The 16678-nt window shown below is 52.9% G+C and overlaps 2 protein-coding genes across 5 annotated transcripts; one reads left to right on the top strand and one right to left on the bottom strand.

Annotated features, from left to right (window-relative positions):
- Positions 1 to 1237: 1237 nt before the first annotated feature.
- CTF1 (cardiotrophin 1) lies at positions 1238 to 5674 on the bottom strand. 4 transcript variants are annotated; one of them, XM_040259875.1, is made up of 4 exons: positions 5313 to 5674; positions 3811 to 3929; positions 2407 to 2431; positions 1238 to 2318 (listed from the first exon to the last, which is right to left on the bottom strand). In XM_040259875.1, the coding sequence occupies exons 2-4, from the start codon at positions 3834 to 3836 to the stop codon at positions 1854 to 1856; spliced, it is 516 nt and encodes a 171-aa protein (XP_040115809.1). In that variant the 5' UTR covers positions 3837 to 3929; positions 5313 to 5674; the 3' UTR covers positions 1238 to 1853. The 4 variants fall into 4 exon arrangements, with proteins under 4 accessions (XP_040115809.1, XP_040115790.1, XP_040115805.1 ...); XM_040259856.1 differs by lacking the exon at positions 5313 to 5674 and adding an exon at positions 4959 to 5242; XM_040259871.1 differs by lacking the exon at positions 5313 to 5674 and adding an exon at positions 4948 to 5052.
- Positions 5675 to 7428: 1754 nt separating this feature from the next.
- On the top strand, positions 7429 to 12264 carry BCL7C (BAF chromatin remodeling complex subunit BCL7C). The gene is made up of 6 exons (XM_040259842.1): positions 7429 to 7785; positions 8329 to 8407; positions 8761 to 8869; positions 8963 to 9124; positions 11224 to 11309; positions 12069 to 12264. The coding sequence occupies exons 1-6, from the start codon at positions 7694 to 7696 to the stop codon at positions 12192 to 12194; spliced, it is 654 nt and encodes a 217-aa protein (XP_040115776.1). The 5' UTR covers positions 7429 to 7693; the 3' UTR covers positions 12195 to 12264.
- The last annotated feature ends 4414 nt before the right edge of the window (positions 12265 to 16678 follow it).

The raw sequence follows: 16678 nt of genomic DNA, 5'->3' as shown, positions 1-16678 counted from the left end.
ATCCAGGAGGCCTTCTGGTCCTTCAGCCAGCACCTCCTGCTTGCGATCGCTGACCAGAGTGACCTGAACCATGGCAATTCCATCGTGGAGGATCAGCTTTGGGAAGCAAGACTCAAGGCCAAAGGCCTAGCGGGCAACTTGGCTGGCATCATGACTGCCCTGGGCCTGCCCACCCCCCCAGCAACCCCCACCCTCGGTACTGTCCCCTTAGGGGACACGGCCTTCCAGAAGAAGTGTCGAGGGTATGTAATAATCCGGGACTTTGGCTTTTGGACAGACCAAGCTGTGACTTTCTTGGGTGAGCTCAAGGACAAATACTTTCAATAGAGGAGGTAGTACTTCCTCTTAGAGGCTGCAACCCTTTCCCTTTCACAGCTGATTCTTTCCTGTTTTCTTTTGTTTTTTTTCTCACCAGGGATTCTTTTCTGCCTTGCTTCTTGGCTAGAAAGGAGACAGATGTTTTCTAGCAGGGCTTGTGTACCACGTATCTGGGAACATTTCCTGGGGACCAGGCCTCTAGTCCTTATGCCTGGGCCTTCCTGCCCAGGTCCTGTGGCCTCCCTTCCAGATCTGGGTGGGACTCCATGGACAGCATCTCATGAATTCCCATTCCAGTGGTACTGGTGGCTCACTTCCTGGGTGGAAAGAAATACCTCTTTGAAGAGGCTTTACTTACAGTCCATGGGGTCACAAAGAGGGGGATGTATCTGAGTGACAAACACTTTTCATTTTCACTTCCCACTCTACAGAGGGAGTACAGTTGGTCCCCTTCCTGTCATTTAGAGGAGGTCCAGGGACAGCCTTCTTGTCTCTATCGACCTCACTTCCGGCATGAAGATATGGACTTTCTGAGCAACGAGGCCTCCCTTTTTTCTGGAGTTCACTTCCTGCTCTAGACTACCTCTCTAAGTGTGGCCACTGCTCCAACTTCCCATCTTACGGTGCTTCACTTCCTATTCAATGGATGTCTGACTCTTGAAAAGCTAAGGACCTGAGTCACATCTGTTTCTTGCTCAGGTCACATCCACTTTGGGATGACAGATGGCATTCTGGGCCTGGGCTCTCCTGAAGCTCCTATTTATAGCGTGGGTTTTGCCGATGGCTGGGGGGACCAGGCCATACCCCAAGGATCTTATTCTCCTTAAACGTGTCTCCTCATTTTCAACAATTGTATATACTAGTAAATTCAATGTTTTTATTTTTAAACATTTTATTTACAAAAAATTAATTTATTCCTGTACATAAAACTCTTCAAAGGGGTGAGGTTTTTTTTTTTTTTTTTTTTTGTCTCCATAAACCTGACTTGAGGAGAAGGGAGGGTGTGGATTAGGGCAGAGGGAGGGGAAGGGGTGGAGGGCATCAAAGGGAGAGGTGGTAGGGCCACAAGGGATGGGATGGGGGACGGGGAGAGCAGCAGGTGGAGTGACCCTGGGTGAAGGTGGCTGAAATTTGTCTGGAGTAGCCCTTCCACCACAGGGCCAACAGGCGTGTTCCTGGCCAGGACACGACAGAGAGAAGGACAGAGGCAAACAGAGTGACAGGTGTCCCTTCCTTGAGATGAGGTGGAGATATGCACAGGCTACTGCGGGCCAAGAGGAAACAGGAGACGGGAAGACAAAGAGATGCTCAGAGAGGCAGACGCAAGCGGTGGAGAAACTCGGGGGAGCAAGGACATGACAGATACGGGAAGTCGTAGAGGGAGACAAGAAGGACCCAGAGAGAAAAAGAGATGGAGAAGCGTCCAAAGAAAACAGAGAGATGGAAGCAGTCGGAGGACAGAGAGACGCTGACAGAGATGGGGACAGACGGAGACGGCCGGGAGGGCACCGCGAGCGGGGCCGCGCGCCGGGCGCTCAGGCCGGGCCCCCCGGCGCCAGCTGGCCCAGGTCAGCCTCAGTGCGGCTCACCCACTCGACGTAGAGGCTGCACACACGGAACCCCAGCACCTTGGCCGGGAAGACGCCCGCGGAGGCAGTGGCTGCGGCGACTGCGGCGGCCGCGGGTTCGGGCCGGGGCCCGCGGCTCTCGGCCCCCAGCGCGGCCAGCACGGCCTCCACCGCGGCGCCCAGAGCCCGGACCTGCCGCGCCGCGTCCTCCAAACGCCCCAGCAGGCGCAGCGCGAGCGGATTCAGCTCGCCCTGGAGGCGGCGCACGACGTCCAGCAGCGGCGGCAGCGCGGCCAGCGCCGCGGCGTCCAGCCGCAGTCGCTCAGGCACTGGCAGGCCAGCGTGGCCCGGGGCCGGGTCGCTCAGATCGGCCACCGGCAGCCGCTGGGGCGAGAAGCCGGGCAGCCCGAAGGGGTCTCCCTGGTGCTGCACCTGCGGAGACGAGGCAGTCAGGGCGGCTCCTCGGCTGGGAACTCAGCCCTCCACCGCTCTCCTGGGGCCTCAGTGTCCCCACTCTCACAAGTGACACACTGCCAACAGGACGGCTGTGTTTGAGAGAATAGAAAACAACAAAAACCACCGTGGACTTTACACAGGAGCCTGTTTTCTCATCTACTCCATAGAGATTATAAACGTATCCACTTCTTAAGGTAGTTATATGCGTGCTAAGAGGCTTAAGGCAGGTCCTGACTCATTGGAAGGGCACACACAAAAAAATGTTACCTCTTTTATTAATGCTATCTTACAGACCCAGGTTCAAATCCTGTTCTCCACCACTCACTAGCTGTGCAGTTGGGTGCAAAACCCTTTCCTTCTCTAAGCCTCAATGGTCTCTTCTATAAGACGAGGGACAGTTCTCTGTCCTTCCTTCCCACCAGGGACCTCTTGAGAATCACAGAAGATAGTGCAGGGGCCAAGGCCGTTCGACTCCCTTCCCCATCTTCCACCACCTCTCTACCTGCTTAACACATAGCCAGGGACTCCATGAGTAACTGTCATGAGAATGAACAAATGAAAAGATAAAGGTGATCTGTAATTTGTAAAGATGCTATAACAATACGATTTATCCTTTGCTAACATGTTGCTTCTGGTTCAGGCACTGTGTCTCCTGCTTTAAACACACTATTCCTAATCTTCCCAATAATGGATGTATTGACAATGGTGATGATTTCATAAATGAGGATACTCAGGCTGACCTGTCCCAGATCTAGGAAGGGGCAGAAGCTGGAAGCTGAACCAAGGTTGGTAGGACTACAAACCTAGTTTTATTACCCTACTATTGCTGTCATAATTATAAGTTATTATTTCTAATGTTATCATCACTGCCCAAGGTCACTAGCTGGCAGGCTTGTAGTCTGTATGATTCAAAACTACAGGCTCCCTCCGCTATACCAGAGTAATCTGGGGAACCACCTTGTTTCCTTGATCAGGGTTCTCTGGTCAACCAAAGGTGTTGGCAAAGCCCCCTCCTCTGTAAAAGTGCCCTCTTGGGATGGCATTCCCCTGCTCTAGATTGAAATGGCCCGTCTGCATGACACAGATAGAAGAGTTCATAGTTCCTCTTATTCAACTGCCTCCTTTGACACCTGGGGAGATCCAGGCTTACAGAGGTGATATGACAAGAACACACAGAGCCTAGAACCTAGGTTTTCTGACTCCCAGGCCAAACTTCCCTTCACTCTCTCAGGTTGCCTCTGTCTTAAAGCACCAAGGAGGGACCCTCTACGGAGGCGCATTTGAGGCACAGAGAAAGTCCTCCTCCAATTTGCTGGATGATGACCAATGGCCAGTTACTGACCCCTCTTGGGAGCCCCAGTTTCTGCAGTTGTGAAGAGAGGTTGCGAAAATGAATGGTCAAAGACCCCTTAATCTATACTTCCCCATTTCCCAGGCCCCTGGTACCCGCACCCCCAATCCCACTCACATATTCCTGGAGAAGCTGCTCAGCATATTTGGTGAGGAGGCGGGCAAGGCTGTGTGTCTGTTGGATCTTGGCCTCCAAGTGGGGAAGGGGTGAGGCTGAGGAGTCAGCCTGGGGGTCCTCTGGTGGGAAAAGCAGGGGAGGAATGAGAGCACCCCAACCCCTTGCTTCTTGACTACTTCTTCCAGGCTCACTCTTCCTGAACCCAGAGGCTCCACTCTGAATTCTCCAATTTTTAAGCCAGGCAGGCTCTGTCTCATTCCAACTGAGGGAGAATAGGGCACCAGACATTTGCCAAATGGTTGTTCCACCTGAAATGCATTCCCTGTCCCCAAACCATTGTTGAAATCCTATTAAAGCCAAATTCACATACAGCTTCATTAGTGTAGCCGCCAGATACACTCCTTTAAATTAACTTCTTCTTTCTACTAAGGGCCATTAGTTCATACTTCCAAGGTGGTTCTTTTGCTGGCTCCTTTATCTAGGAGAATCTGCCTCAGCCTGGGAGCCCTTGGAGGACAGGGCTCACATGTCTCTGTACCTCAGTGATTGTTGGTGGAATTCAGCATCATCAAAGCACAGAACTTCAAATTGAAACGACCCTTTAAGCCCATTTTACAGATTAGGAGACTGACGTCCCATTCCTTCCCAGACGGCCCTACAGTGCAAGACCGTGGGCGAGGCACTGGGCCCCATCAGTGAATCAGTAACCCGCCTTAACCATCACAAGTTAGAGGTTGGCGCTCCGGGAGGAAGACTACATTTCCCGAGACGCTTAGCGCGCATGCACAGGGCATACTGGGGGATGTAGTCCTGGCCCGGCAACTTCCGCCCCGCCCCCAGCCAGAGTTTGCCCCGCGGGTCCCTATCCTTAACAGCCTCAACTTTCGCCTCTTGTTGTCATTCACCGACCCCTGTTGCCTAAAGACTTCCTCCCCGAACTTTACCCCTCTGACTCCCAGTTCTGATTCTTTTCCGATACTCAGGATCCCGGCGTCCTGCTCCAGCCACGACCCCAGTCCTCCCCCAGGGTGTACTCGAACCGGTGATCTATCTCCTGAGCCCGTCTCTGAAGGCACAGCCCCAAGCCTGCTCTAAACTCTGGCCCTTGCCCCTTCCCACAGCTCACCCACAACTCACCCGCTCGTTACCTGACACCGCTGCCCTGTTCTCCCCCGCTCAGGCCGCTCCCTTCCCCGACTTAGGGGTGGCGGTGACCCGGACCCCAGCTTCCAGCCCTTCTGCCCCTGCTCCCCGCGGGCGCTCGGCATCCGACCCTTCAGCCCCTTACCCAGACTGCCCTCCCTCCGGCTCATGCTGGCCCCTGGCTGATCCTGGTTGCCTCCACGCCCCCCTTACGAAGGGGGGAGAAGGGGGAAAAGGGTAGGGGCGTGGCCCGGGCCTAGCCAATCAGGGCTCAGACCCCAACAATCTACCCCCTCCACACACACACCCCCCACCCCACCCCCGCCGTCCCAGGCCGGATTCCTTGGCCCTTAGCTCACCTCTCTGCTTACTCGGCCTAGTCGCGAAGGGGACCTGAGGAGGGCAGCAGGTTGTCTGAAGAGTGGACTCGGGACCTCAGGCTTGGGGTGCCCGGGCCTTGGAGGCAGTCCTGAGGTCCGATGGGAGGAGAAGGCTCAGGCTCCTATCTGCGGCCCGGGCTGCTTTTCGGAGAAAGCTTGTTGGATGGGGGAGGGGAGGGAGAGGGTAGGAGAGGGCGCAGCTGGCAGGACAGGAATGTGCTGGTCCTTCCTCTTGTCTGGGGGAGGGGAAAGGCGGGTGCTTGAGAGGCCAAGGTAGGGGCCCTCAGGCTTAGACCACACCTGCCAGTATATACACTCCTGGCCTGTTTCAGATGCCTTCTGCCCTTGCTTTCACAGTCACACCTACTAGGGGACCACTCATCGCACCTGACCAGACCCAGTAAGAGAACTTCTGACACACCCGCATCTCCTGAAGGGTTCTCAAACAGAAACAAGCTTAAAAAGACAGGTACAGGGAGTCATACCTAAAGGTCAACCCACTAACCTGATGCAGAAAAATGCTGTAGGGTCTTTATGCATTTACTTATCCCCACACGTGGTTCCCAAGAACCCATTCTGTCCTGGGCTCTGGCACCCAGAAATGATGATCCATTCTTGGTCTCTGGGCCCCTAAGGAGCTCACAGTCTGATGGGGCGACCACAGACAACAGCATGTAGGGTTTGTGAATGAAGAAATTGGGAAGGAGACCGGTGAGTGTGGGAGTATATTGCCAGGAGGAGACAACTGCCAGAATAAAGGAAGAAAGGGGTGAACTGGCAGAGGGCACAGCAGGTGAGGCCATCGTCCTTATTAACAGAGACTGTTATTGGGTATTCACTGTGTGCAAGCCATTGTTCTAAGAGTTATACACATATTAACTCATTCCCATGTTGTAGTTGAGGAAATAGAGATGTGACTTGTCCAAGGTCACTGGACAAGCAGAGGTAGAATTTTACCCCAGCAGTTTGGCTCCAGAAATGTTGACATAACAACCTTCCTATACCTTAATCCCTCTGAACATAGTCACTGGAAAACACACAGACACAGTAGCCACACCCTTGAAATACACACACATAGCCACACAAATTTAGCATGTCTGCTGATAAACACAGCTTCAAACAAAATCAACCAAGACACTCCATTTTAAGTAAACTTTTCATTCAAGTAGGGAAAAGTGCACACCATCATAAGCGTACAGCTCAACGAATTTTCCAAGAGTAAACATGCCCTGGGAATCAGCACCAGATTAAGAAACAGAGCATGACCCGTTCCCAGAACCCTCCTCTTAGCCCCTCCCAGTCCCATGGGTGACCGCCCTCCTGATTTCTCACACCATTAATTGATGTTGTCGGTTCTGAACTTCATGTAAATGAAATCATACAATGTTTACTTCTGTACCCTACTCCTTTCATGAGACTGGTCTCCGTTGTTGGGGGTAGCAGGACCTCAGCCTTCTTGCTGGGTCCTCCATGGTATAAACAGGCTACAGTTCACTTTCCGCTCCCCTGTCGATGGGTTGTTTCCAGCCTGAGGCTATTACAGAGATATGAACATTCCAGGACAGGCCCCTTGGTGCTCATACCCACGCATTTCTGTTGGCTGTTAACCACCTAGGAGTGGAACTCTTGGATCATAGTTTCGCTGAATAACCGCCAGCTTTTCGAAGTAGTATCTCTACCAATTTACACTCCTCCAGAAATATGAGGGATCTAGTTGCTCTACTTCCTCACCTCCACTTGGTAGGTTTCGTCGTTTTCATTTTAGCCGTTCTGGTGGGTGAAGAATCAGTTATATGCGGTGTCAGGCACGTAATTGGCACTCAGACTGTTGAATGAATGGGTGAAGGGGTAGTAGAACAGTGTAGAACCTGATAGTCTGGCGAGAGACACACACCCAACAGCGTCCCAGGGACGTCTCCACGCGCAGCGGTCTCACACGGGACATTGACCCTCTCGCGCCCCCTGGCGCCCACGTGGCTTGAACGCACGGCCGCAGCCCCGCCGCGCGCGTCCAGTCGCCCAGCTGTCCCCAACCTGCCTCTCGGCGGCGGGCAGGGGGCGCTGCGCGTCCGGGTGCCCCGAGGGGGCGGGCCCGGTTGGGGCGGGGCCGGCCGACTTCCAGGCCTGGGCTCTGGCCGCCCGCGCCGCCCGGCTGCTCCGGGGACGGGCCGGGGCGGGGCGCGGCGGCAGGAAGCGGGGCGGGGACTCGCGGAGGCGTTGGGGGAGCGAGGGAGGGCGCGACCAACTCCCGGAGGGACGACGGGCCGAGAGAGCGGCGCCCCGGCCTGGCGCCGAGCCTGAGCCCGCCGGACGGGAGGCGGCCCAGCCGCGGGCTCGGCCTGGGCCCCAGCCCCGCCAGCATGGCCGGCCGGACCGTGCGGGCCGAGACCCGGAGCCGGGCCAAGGATGACATCAAGAAGGTGATGGCGACCATCGAGAAGGTCCGGAGATGGTGAGCGCTGCCCCGGGGCCAGGGACGGGACCCGGTGGGCCACTCCTCCCCCAGATAAGTCTACCCCTGCTTCGCCAGCTGTGCCGCCCAGCTGCGCGCCGGAGCTGCGGGGCTCTGTCTTCCTTCTCGCTACACCCTGGGGTCTACAAAGGGTATACCCCAGTCCTGCCCTCCCGAAGCTGGAGCCCCCGTTTACGCCCCGCCCCCTGAAGCTTTGACACTCCTCCCGCGAGTGTGCTGGGGATCTTCATTGCTAAGGTCCCCAGCCGGTCTCAGAGTCCGAGCTCTCCATGTGTATACCCCAGGGGTCTGCAGAGCCGCGACCCCAAGTCACACTCTCTCTAGAAGCAACTCCCCCCCAACCCCCTCCAATCTGTGCCCTCGGGTCTGCAGGTTTTCTCCCTCTAACTATGTCCTCTTAGCAAAAGTGCCCCTTCCATCAGGGCATCACCCCCACATCTCGGGGTATCCCCAGATGTGTCCCGCTCCCGGGGTGGCCCTCCCCTCAGGCCTCTCTGACCCAATCCCCCCACTATCCCACAGGGAGAAGCGCTGGGTGACTGTGGGCGACACTTCCCTTCGTATCTTCAAGTGGGTGCCAGTGGTGGACCCCCAGGAGGAGGTGAGCAAGTCCCCCCCCACCCCGCCCCGTCCCAGGCCCTTTTTCTGTGTAACCTCGGGCAAGCCCCTCCCCACCCTGGCCTCCACCTCCAGTCTCCACTCAGAGCTCAAATGCAGGAGCACAGACAGATGTTAACAATTAATAGCAACTCCGCCTCTTCCCCTCCCCCCCACCAGACCTCGGTCCCCCGCCGCCCCCACCTCCCGGGTTCAAGACCTAACCCAGCGTGCACAACCCGTCACCTTATGCAGGGCCTTCCGCTTCTCTCTGCCTCAGTTTCTTTATTGCACAGTGGAGGCTTGGCAAGTGCTAACCAGAAAGCTGCCTCTGACCCTTAGCTCTCTAACCCCCAGGAGCGCCGGAGGGCAGGTGGAGGGGCAGAGAGATCCCGAGGCCGGGAGCGGAGGGGCAGGGGCGCCAGTCCCCGAGGAGGCGGCCCTCTCATCCTGCTGGATCTCAATGGTAGGTAGGGATGCTGGGATGTGGGGGGCTGTGGGTATTAAGGGAAGGGACTGGGGCCTCAGGCCCAACCCTTTTGGCTTTTCCCCCCCACAGATGAGAACAGTAACCAGAGTTTCCATTCAGAAGGCTCCCTGCAGAAGGGCACGGAGCCCAGCCCTGGGGGCACCCCCCAGCCCAGCCGCCCTGTGTCACCTGCTGGACCACCGGAAGGGGTCCCAGAGGATGCTCAGCCCCCACAGCTGGGCCAGGAGAGAGGTAGGACCAGGCACCTCTCAGGAGCCCTCTCCACTTCAAAGTGGAAGCCACCAGCTTGCCCCTCTGCCAGCTCTTCCTCCTAAGTTGCCTCCCTGAGCTCTGTGGAAAGTCCCCACCCTTCCTCTAGGGACTGTCTCTCTCCTTCTCTGGCTTCTTAGTTTCTGTGGATAGCTTATCACTGTCTGAGATTTTCATGTAGATTAGCTTTGTACTAGTTAAATAGCTTTCTTTCCCCCTCATGTCAGCTTCCTGTTGGGCCCACATTGACCTTGTTCATTGGTATTATCCTCAGAACACCATGGAACACATAGTAGGTGCTCGATAAATATTTGCTGGGCTTTCCCTGGTGGCTCAGTCCATCGGGTCTCAGAAGAGTCAGACGTGACTGGGTGACTAAACAACAGCCTGGTAGCTTAGCTGGTGAAGACTCCGCCTCCAAGGCAGGAGACCTTGGTTGGATTCCTGGGTGGGGAAGATCCCCTGGACAGGAAATGACAACCCGCTCCAGTATCCTTGCCAGGATAATCTCCTGGACAGACCGGTGGGCTACAGTCCATGGGATCCCAAAGGGTTGGACATGACTGAACATGCATGCACGATAAAACAATTGTGATAATCATAAGAGTGATTAATAATAAGCGATAATATAACTGCTAATATTTACTGAGCTAAGCACTTTCCATGTTTTATCTCATTTAATCATCACTACACCCTATGAGGGTTATGATCTCTATTTATAGATGAGAAACCAAAACTCATAGAGGTTAAGTAAGTTACCTAAGCACACAAAGCCAATGAGCTAGGATCTTGGGCATGAGTCCTCCTCGTGTGTCTTCCCCTAGAGTCAGTCCCCTGTCTGGTCAGATTCACTTCCCCGGTGTGTTTGCCTTCCCCTGCCTCCCCAGCTCTGTCATCTCTCCCACCCACACCTGGCTCCAGCCTCCAGGGTCTCCCCTCCTCCAGTCATACCCCCACTGAGCACAAGTTTGACAAGATTCTTTTCCTGCTGCAAAGCCTTCAGTGACTCCCTATGACCTTTGACTCCTCAACCTGGCATTCTGGGCCCTTCATGAACTGTCCCCTACTGACCTCATTGTTCCCATCCAAGAACACCCTGATTTGGGCCTATGTTTCATGTCTAGATCATACCACACACTTTTGTACCTTTACTAATATAAAAACAATAATTCTCATTTATCGAGCACTTACTCTGTGCCAGGCCCCTTCCTAATGGCTTTTCCTGTCTCATTTAATCCTTACAACAGTCTCGTGTGGTGATTACTACGCGTGTGGTGTAGTCACTCAGTTGTATCTAACTCTTTGCGACCCTTTAGACTTTAGCCCACCAGGCTCCTCCATCCATGGGGATTTTCCAGGCAAGAATACTGGAATGGGTGGCCATGTCCTCCTCCAGGGGATCTTCCCCACCCAGGAATTGAACCGGCATCTCCTGTGCCTCCTGCTTTACAAGCAGATTCTTTACCCGCTAAGCCAGCAGGGAGCCCAGTCATTACTATAATCATCCCCATTTTACAGACAGGAAAACAGGCTTAGAGAAATAAAGTTACTTGCCCAAGGTGAGAATTTGAACCCAGGTAGTCCAACCCTGGGCTTCCCAGATGGCTCAGTCGTAAAGAACCCACCTGCCAATGCAGGAGACATAAAGAGACACGGGTTTGATCCCTGAGTCAGGAAGATCCCCTGGATGGGAGCATGGCAGCCCACTCCAGTATTCCTGCCTGGAGAATCCCGTGGACAGAGGAACCTGGTGGGCTGCAGTCCATAGGGTCGCACTAAGTCAGACACGAGTGAAGTGACTTAGCACCCACGTACGGAGTCCAGCACCCAGATCTGTGCTTGCCAAGCTTCTGTTGCCTCTACCTGAAATGTACTCCAGCTGCGCATTTGTCTACCTGATCAAATCTACTCACCCGTCAAGATCCCACCTACATGTCCTTCCTGTGTTTTCTTTCTGAGTTGCAGCCAGGGATCTGGCTCCCCACTCAGTGCTCCCATAGCCCACAGGCTTATGTGGCTCGTGGGTTTCCCTCCTGGTCTCTGCAGTGGCTCAGGGAACGTCTGTTAATTTCATGTTTCAGATCCTGGGGGCATACCTGCGGGCAGCACAGATGAACCCCCCATGCTGACCAAGGAGGAGCCTGTTCCAGAATTGTTGGAGGCTGAGGTGAGAGTGGCCACCTGGACTCCCAGGTCTTGGAGGGAATGGGGAGCTGTGGGGTCGCTAAAAGCTTGAGGGCTGCACTCTTGAGGTCAAGGTGGGAAATGTAGGCCTTGGATACAGCTAAAGGCTGGGTTCTTGGGACTGAAAAGAAAAGGGTGTTTTAGAAACAAAATCCTGCAGGCTGGATGGGGGCTGACTTGAGACCATTAAAAACCTGAAAAGATCATGGTGCACCTTCACGTTTTTTTTTTTTTTTTTAATCCTAAGTATGTAACTTAGCTTGAAAAAGTCTCCCACAAACTTCTGACTTTTCCTACAAGGACTACCGTGTGATACGTTTTCCAGAATTATCAGCTTCTTTCCCCCAGTGTTGTTGTTTCCGGCGCCTTACTTAGTCTGCTTCCCAGGTGGCGCTAGCAGTAAGGAACCCACCTGCCAGTGCAGGAGACGTAAGAGATGTGGGTTCAATCCCTGAGTCGGGAAGATCCCCTGGAGGAGGGCATGGCAACCCACTCCAGCATTCCTGCCTGGAGAACCCCATGGACAGAGGAGCCTGGTGGGCTATAGTCCATAGGGTCGCACAGAGTCGGACACAACTGAAGCGACTTGGCATACACACACGTTGCATCCTAGGGCCCCAGCCCTGGGCTAGACTCCCGAGTCGGGGAAGGGAGTGGAGTAGAGGCTTTGGAGAAGGCAGGGCTAGGAGCCTGCACTCCTGGGTTGGGGTGGAGCTCACGCCTGTCCACCCTTCCTCTCCAGGCCCCTGAAGCTTACCCCGTCTTTGAGCCCGTGCCATCTGTCCCCGAGGCAGCCCAGGGTGATCCCGAGGACTCGGAGGGCGCCCCCCCACTCAAGCGCATCTACCCAAATGCCCCTGACCCCTGAGAAGCCGGCCTGCCTGTCCTGTCACCCCCGGGGCCCCTTTGGCTTTTTACAAATAAAGACCCTTTTGTAATTTTGTGTCATGTCGTCTCCCCGTCAGGGCTGGGGAGGGTCTTTGGAGACAGTTTTGTCTCACGCTCCAATTCTCAGAGGGGGTCACTGAGGCTCTAAGAGGAACTACCTATAGCTATACCCCGAGTCAGACATGGAAAGGGGGTTTGAGCCAGGATCTTGCCTCCCCTACCCTCTCTCCACTCTGTCTTGTCCCCCTTACCTTTGACCCTGCCTTTGACTGTCCTGCTCTTGGGAATCCCCAGCACCCCTTTTCTTCCTGCTCAGTCCTGCCCAGGCCCAGCAATTACCAAAGCTCTGGGCTGCTAGGCGTGTGAGCCTTATTCACACACAGGAACATGGAGGCCCAGCGGGATTTGGGGGCCTGCGATGACCCAACATGTTCCCTGCCCCGAGGAAGCTACAGTCTGGTGCCTCCCTGCCTCTGGTCAGCCATTCCTCCAGTGGACCCCTGCCCACACTCCTAGTGGAATCTTCCTTGTCCTCATCTCAATCGCCACCTCTTCCAGGAAGCCTTCCCTGACTGCAGGCTTAGTGAGTTTCTCCCACCGTTTGGCCCCCCACACCACCACCCCGTGTGTTTCTCTCCCTTTGTCTCAGTATTGATCAGGATGTTGGGGGATGGTGGGTTTGTGCATCTGTCTCATCCACTAGGCTGTGGGCCACTGAGAGCAGAACTGGGTCCCAGCCATGCCTAGCAGCACACTCGGCATAGAACAATCATAGTAACTATTTGATGAATGAATGAATGAGCTGAGGCTCTCCAGGAAGGCTTCTCTGAGGAGGTGGCAGGTGAGCTGGACTCTGAGCCATGCACCTCAGCATGGTAGATCTGAAGTCAGAAGTCCTGGCTCTGTTACTCACTAGCCCTATGGCTCTATGCTGGGCTCCTTTCCCTCTCTGAGCTGTAGTTTGTTCATCTGATCAATGGGGACAATAGCTAGGCCTCATCTGCTGCAATGATTTGTGGGAACCTTCAAATAACATAAGAAACCTTCACTCTATGCCTGCCAGAGAGTCAGTCAGAGTCCTGTTTTTAACAAAGGAAGAGACTGAGGTTCAGAGAAGACCACACTGAAACTTTAAAGAACTTTTTTAAAAATTTAGGGGTATTTCCTGATAGCAGCTGCAGTAATAACACTATTTGAGCTGGGCTGGCCAGGGGAGCCAGGTGTGCAGTGATGTGGTAGATTCATTTTTTGTTGTCGCCTAACAAATTATCACAATTTTCGTGGCTTAAAACAACACAGATTTATTACCTTAGCATTCTGGAGGACAGATTTCCAAAATTACTCTCAGTGGATTAAAATAAGTGTCAGCAGGGGCTCGTTCCTTCCAGGGCCTATAGGAGAGAGCGTGTGTGTTTGCCTTTCCTGGCTTCTGCAGTCCACCTGCAAGTTTTGTGGCCCTTGCCTCCATCTTCAAATCCATCAGCAAGAGTAGCATCCTCCAAACTCCCTTTCTCTCTCTGCTTCCATTGTTACCTTTTCTTCTCTGACTCTCCTGCCTCCCTCTATTAAAGACTCTGGTGATTACTTTGAACCTACGGGATAATCTAGGATAATCTTACCATCTCAAGATTCTTAATCACATCAGCAGAATCTTATTTGCCATGTAAAGTAACATCATCACAGATTCCAGAGATAGGGCATGGACATCTTTGGAGGGCCATGATTCAGCCCAGCAGAAGTGGTACTAATCTCAACAGTTTTCGGGGTGTGTGGGTCATCTCATGTATCACCCCGTGGGGTAACGGGAGTGCTCTGTAAAGTACTTTGTATGGATTAGTACAGTATTAAGGCTCAGAATTCAGGCTCTGGGTTTGAATCTCAGCATTCCCATTCATTTTGTCTGTGACCTTGAGCAAGCGACTTAACCTCTCTGTGCCTCAGTTGTTTTATCTGTACAATGGAGATAATAGTAATATCAGCCTGGTGAGATGATTGTGAGGATTAAATGAAGGGATACATGGGGAGAGAGAGTTCTCGGCTTGGTGCATAGTAAGTGCTCAAATAAATGGCTTTTGTTTTCCCTATTAGCCCATTTTATAGATGAGGATGTTCAGCAGTAGGGGTAGAGGGCAGAGACTCATTTGCCAGTGAGACTGGGAAAGAAGTTATTTCCAAGTAGCCTTTGAAAGGCTTAAGTTTGAGTCTGCCCCAATTCCTATCCCTCTCCTGGCCCAAGGCCTCAGGCTCTGGGCATCTGTCCCTTGGCCCAAGCCTGCCCGCACCCTTCTGTAGTCTACTCTGTAACTACTCCGTAACTTTAAAAGCCACCTCTTCCATAGCTACACCCGTGACCATCCCCTTGCCGTGCCCTCCCTGCCCCCTCCGCACGTCCACACTCTCTTTTTGGAAATTCTTCACCCTTGGCTCTTGGGCCCTAGCCTCCAGTGCCCCACCATTCTTTTCCTCTGTGCCATTCTCTCCTTTTCCTAACCCCTAAAATATCCCTCATGAACATTTTCTGACCTAGCTCTTTCCGTCATGAAGACTCTCCTTGCTGGGTCCCACCTACTCCTTGAATTAAGGTCCCAAGTCTCTGTCTTCAAGTCGTGCCCCCACCTCCAGACTCAGGGCCACGTGCCTTCAAAGCATCTCCCTGGGATGCCCCGAAGGTCCTCAGCCTCATCCTCCTCCGAACCTGTTCCCAGCATGCCCCCCTGGGATTCCCCAGAAATGGCCCACAATCCCAGGAGTTGGCTAAGGTGGGAGGACCCAGAAGTCAGTCAATATTTGATGAGGCGCTCTGTCTCATGAAGTCCCTGTTCTAAATAATCTTCCCACCTTCGGGCCCTTTCTTTGGGGTCCTGGTGTTTTGCTGGTGCTTCTCAGGGAGTTTTTCTGCTTTGCTTTTGCCCATCACCCATCCATTGTCTACCCAGCTGCTAATTATAGCAACATATATTTGTTGTGCACTTACTGTTTGCCTGGCACTATTCTAGGCCCTGGGGATACAGCATAGACTTAATGGAAAATAAATCTTTGCCTTCATGGACCTTATCTTCAGTAAATTAGATCTTATGTAGAAAATTATAAGTACTTTAGAAAAAATAGAGTAAGGGAGGTGGGGAAAGAGGAGACTGCAATTGTGAAATCAGAAATTCAGGGGAAGCCTTATGGAGGAGATATTTGATGAAAAGTTTGAAGGAAGTTAAGGGGAGAGCTTTGCGCTTACCTGGGTGAAGAACATTCCTGAAAGAGGGAATAGCCAGTGCAAAGGCCCTGAGGGGGCACATGGCTGGAAATGATATCAGTGCCTCTGGAGTGCAGGGATGGGAGGAGAGAAGGATAGGAAGTGAGGTCGGGTCAGGTAGGGCCACAGAGGCAAGTCAGGCACATAACGTGTCATTCAAACTTTGAGGATAAAAGGAGATGTATTGAGTTTTGAGGTCTCAGCCTCATCCTCCTCCCAACCTGTTCCCAGCATGCCCCCCATGGGATTCCCCAGAAATGGCCCACAATCCCAGCCTCGTCTTCCTTTGGCTCAATACATGCTGGGAACAGGTTGGGAGGAGGATGAGGCTGAGGACCTGCGGGGCATCCCAGGGGAGATGTATTGAGCCAAAGGAGATGTATTGAGCCAAAAAGTTTGAGTTTTTCCATAATGTTAAGGATTATGAATCTTACCCAAATGAATTTTTTGGCCAACTCAGTATTAACAGTTATACCCAGATAACAGATGAATCCTGGGATAACTAGAATGTAAGGTCATCCTTCTTGGAGGCCATTGTGAGGACCTGGCTTTCATTGTCAGTGAGATGAAAAACCATTGAAGAGGTGAGCAGAGCGGTAACATGATCAGATTTAGAGGATTTTTTTTTTCCTCAATATTTTATTATATAGAGTTTGTAACACTGATAACACCTACCACCCAGATGCTCTAACATTTTACTGTGTTCGCTGTGCCACATATCCTTATCCACCCATCCATCCATCTTTCTTATTTTCTTTATACATTTCAAAATAAGCGGCACAAAATGGTATACTTCCCTCTCAACACTTCGGCATATATGTCATTAGAGTCCAGTGTTGACTAGAGTCCAGGTTTTTCTTTTCCTTTGAGGCAAACTATCCATATAGCAAAATGCACAGGTGTTAACTGTCATTCAACAAATATATAATCTGCATAATGCAAGCCCTTATCAATGATGTCACTGTCTCCCCCTGGAAAGTTTCCTGTTGGCTCTCCCTTGTCCCCAACTCCCTAGAGGCAGCACTGTTCTAATTTTGGTGTTGATTAGGTTGGCCTGTTCTTGACCTCCACAGGCATGGAGTTTTATAGTAGGCACTGCTTGGTGTCTGTTTTCTTTCATTCAGCATAATGTTTTTGAGAGTCGTCCACACTGTTGCTTGGATCAGTGGTTTGTTCCTTCCTATTGCTGGGCTATAGGCTATACACTTGGCTTTGAC

This window comes from Oryx dammah, unplaced genomic scaffold (assembly GCF_014754425.2).
Source record: "Oryx dammah isolate SB20612 unplaced genomic scaffold, SCBI_Odam_1.1 HiC_scaffold_2, whole genome shotgun sequence".
In the NCBI taxonomy this organism is placed as follows: Eukaryota; Metazoa; Chordata; class Mammalia; order Artiodactyla; family Bovidae; genus Oryx; species Oryx dammah.
Note: the sequence above shows the minus strand (reverse complement) of the source record. Positions and strands in the feature narration are given on the sequence as shown.

Bases quoted from the DNA above. Each gene is read 5' to 3' on its own strand.
- CTF1 (XM_040259856.1), bottom strand. From the start codon at position 5,123: ATGAGCCGGAGGGAGGGCAGTCTGGGTAAGGGGCTGAAGGGTCGGATG. The intron at 3,930-4,958 runs GTAACGAGCGGG...TTTTCCCACCAG, and splicing joins GAACAGGGCAGCGGTGTCAG to AGGACCCCCAGGCTGACTCC. The intron at 2,432-3,810 runs GTGAGTGGGATT...TCTCAAACACAG, and splicing joins AGCAGCTTCTCCAGGAATAT to CCGTCCTGTTGGCAGTGTGT.
- BCL7C (XM_040259842.1), top strand. From the start codon at position 7,694: ATGGCCGGCCGGACCGTGCGGGCCGAGACCCGGAGCCGGGCCAAGGAT. The intron at 8,870-8,962 runs GTAGGTAGGGAT...TCCCCCCCACAG, and splicing joins CATCCTGCTGGATCTCAATG to ATGAGAACAGTAACCAGAGT. The intron at 11,310-12,068 runs GTGAGAGTGGCC...CTTCCTCTCCAG, and splicing joins CAGAATTGTTGGAGGCTGAG to GCCCCTGAAGCTTACCCCGT.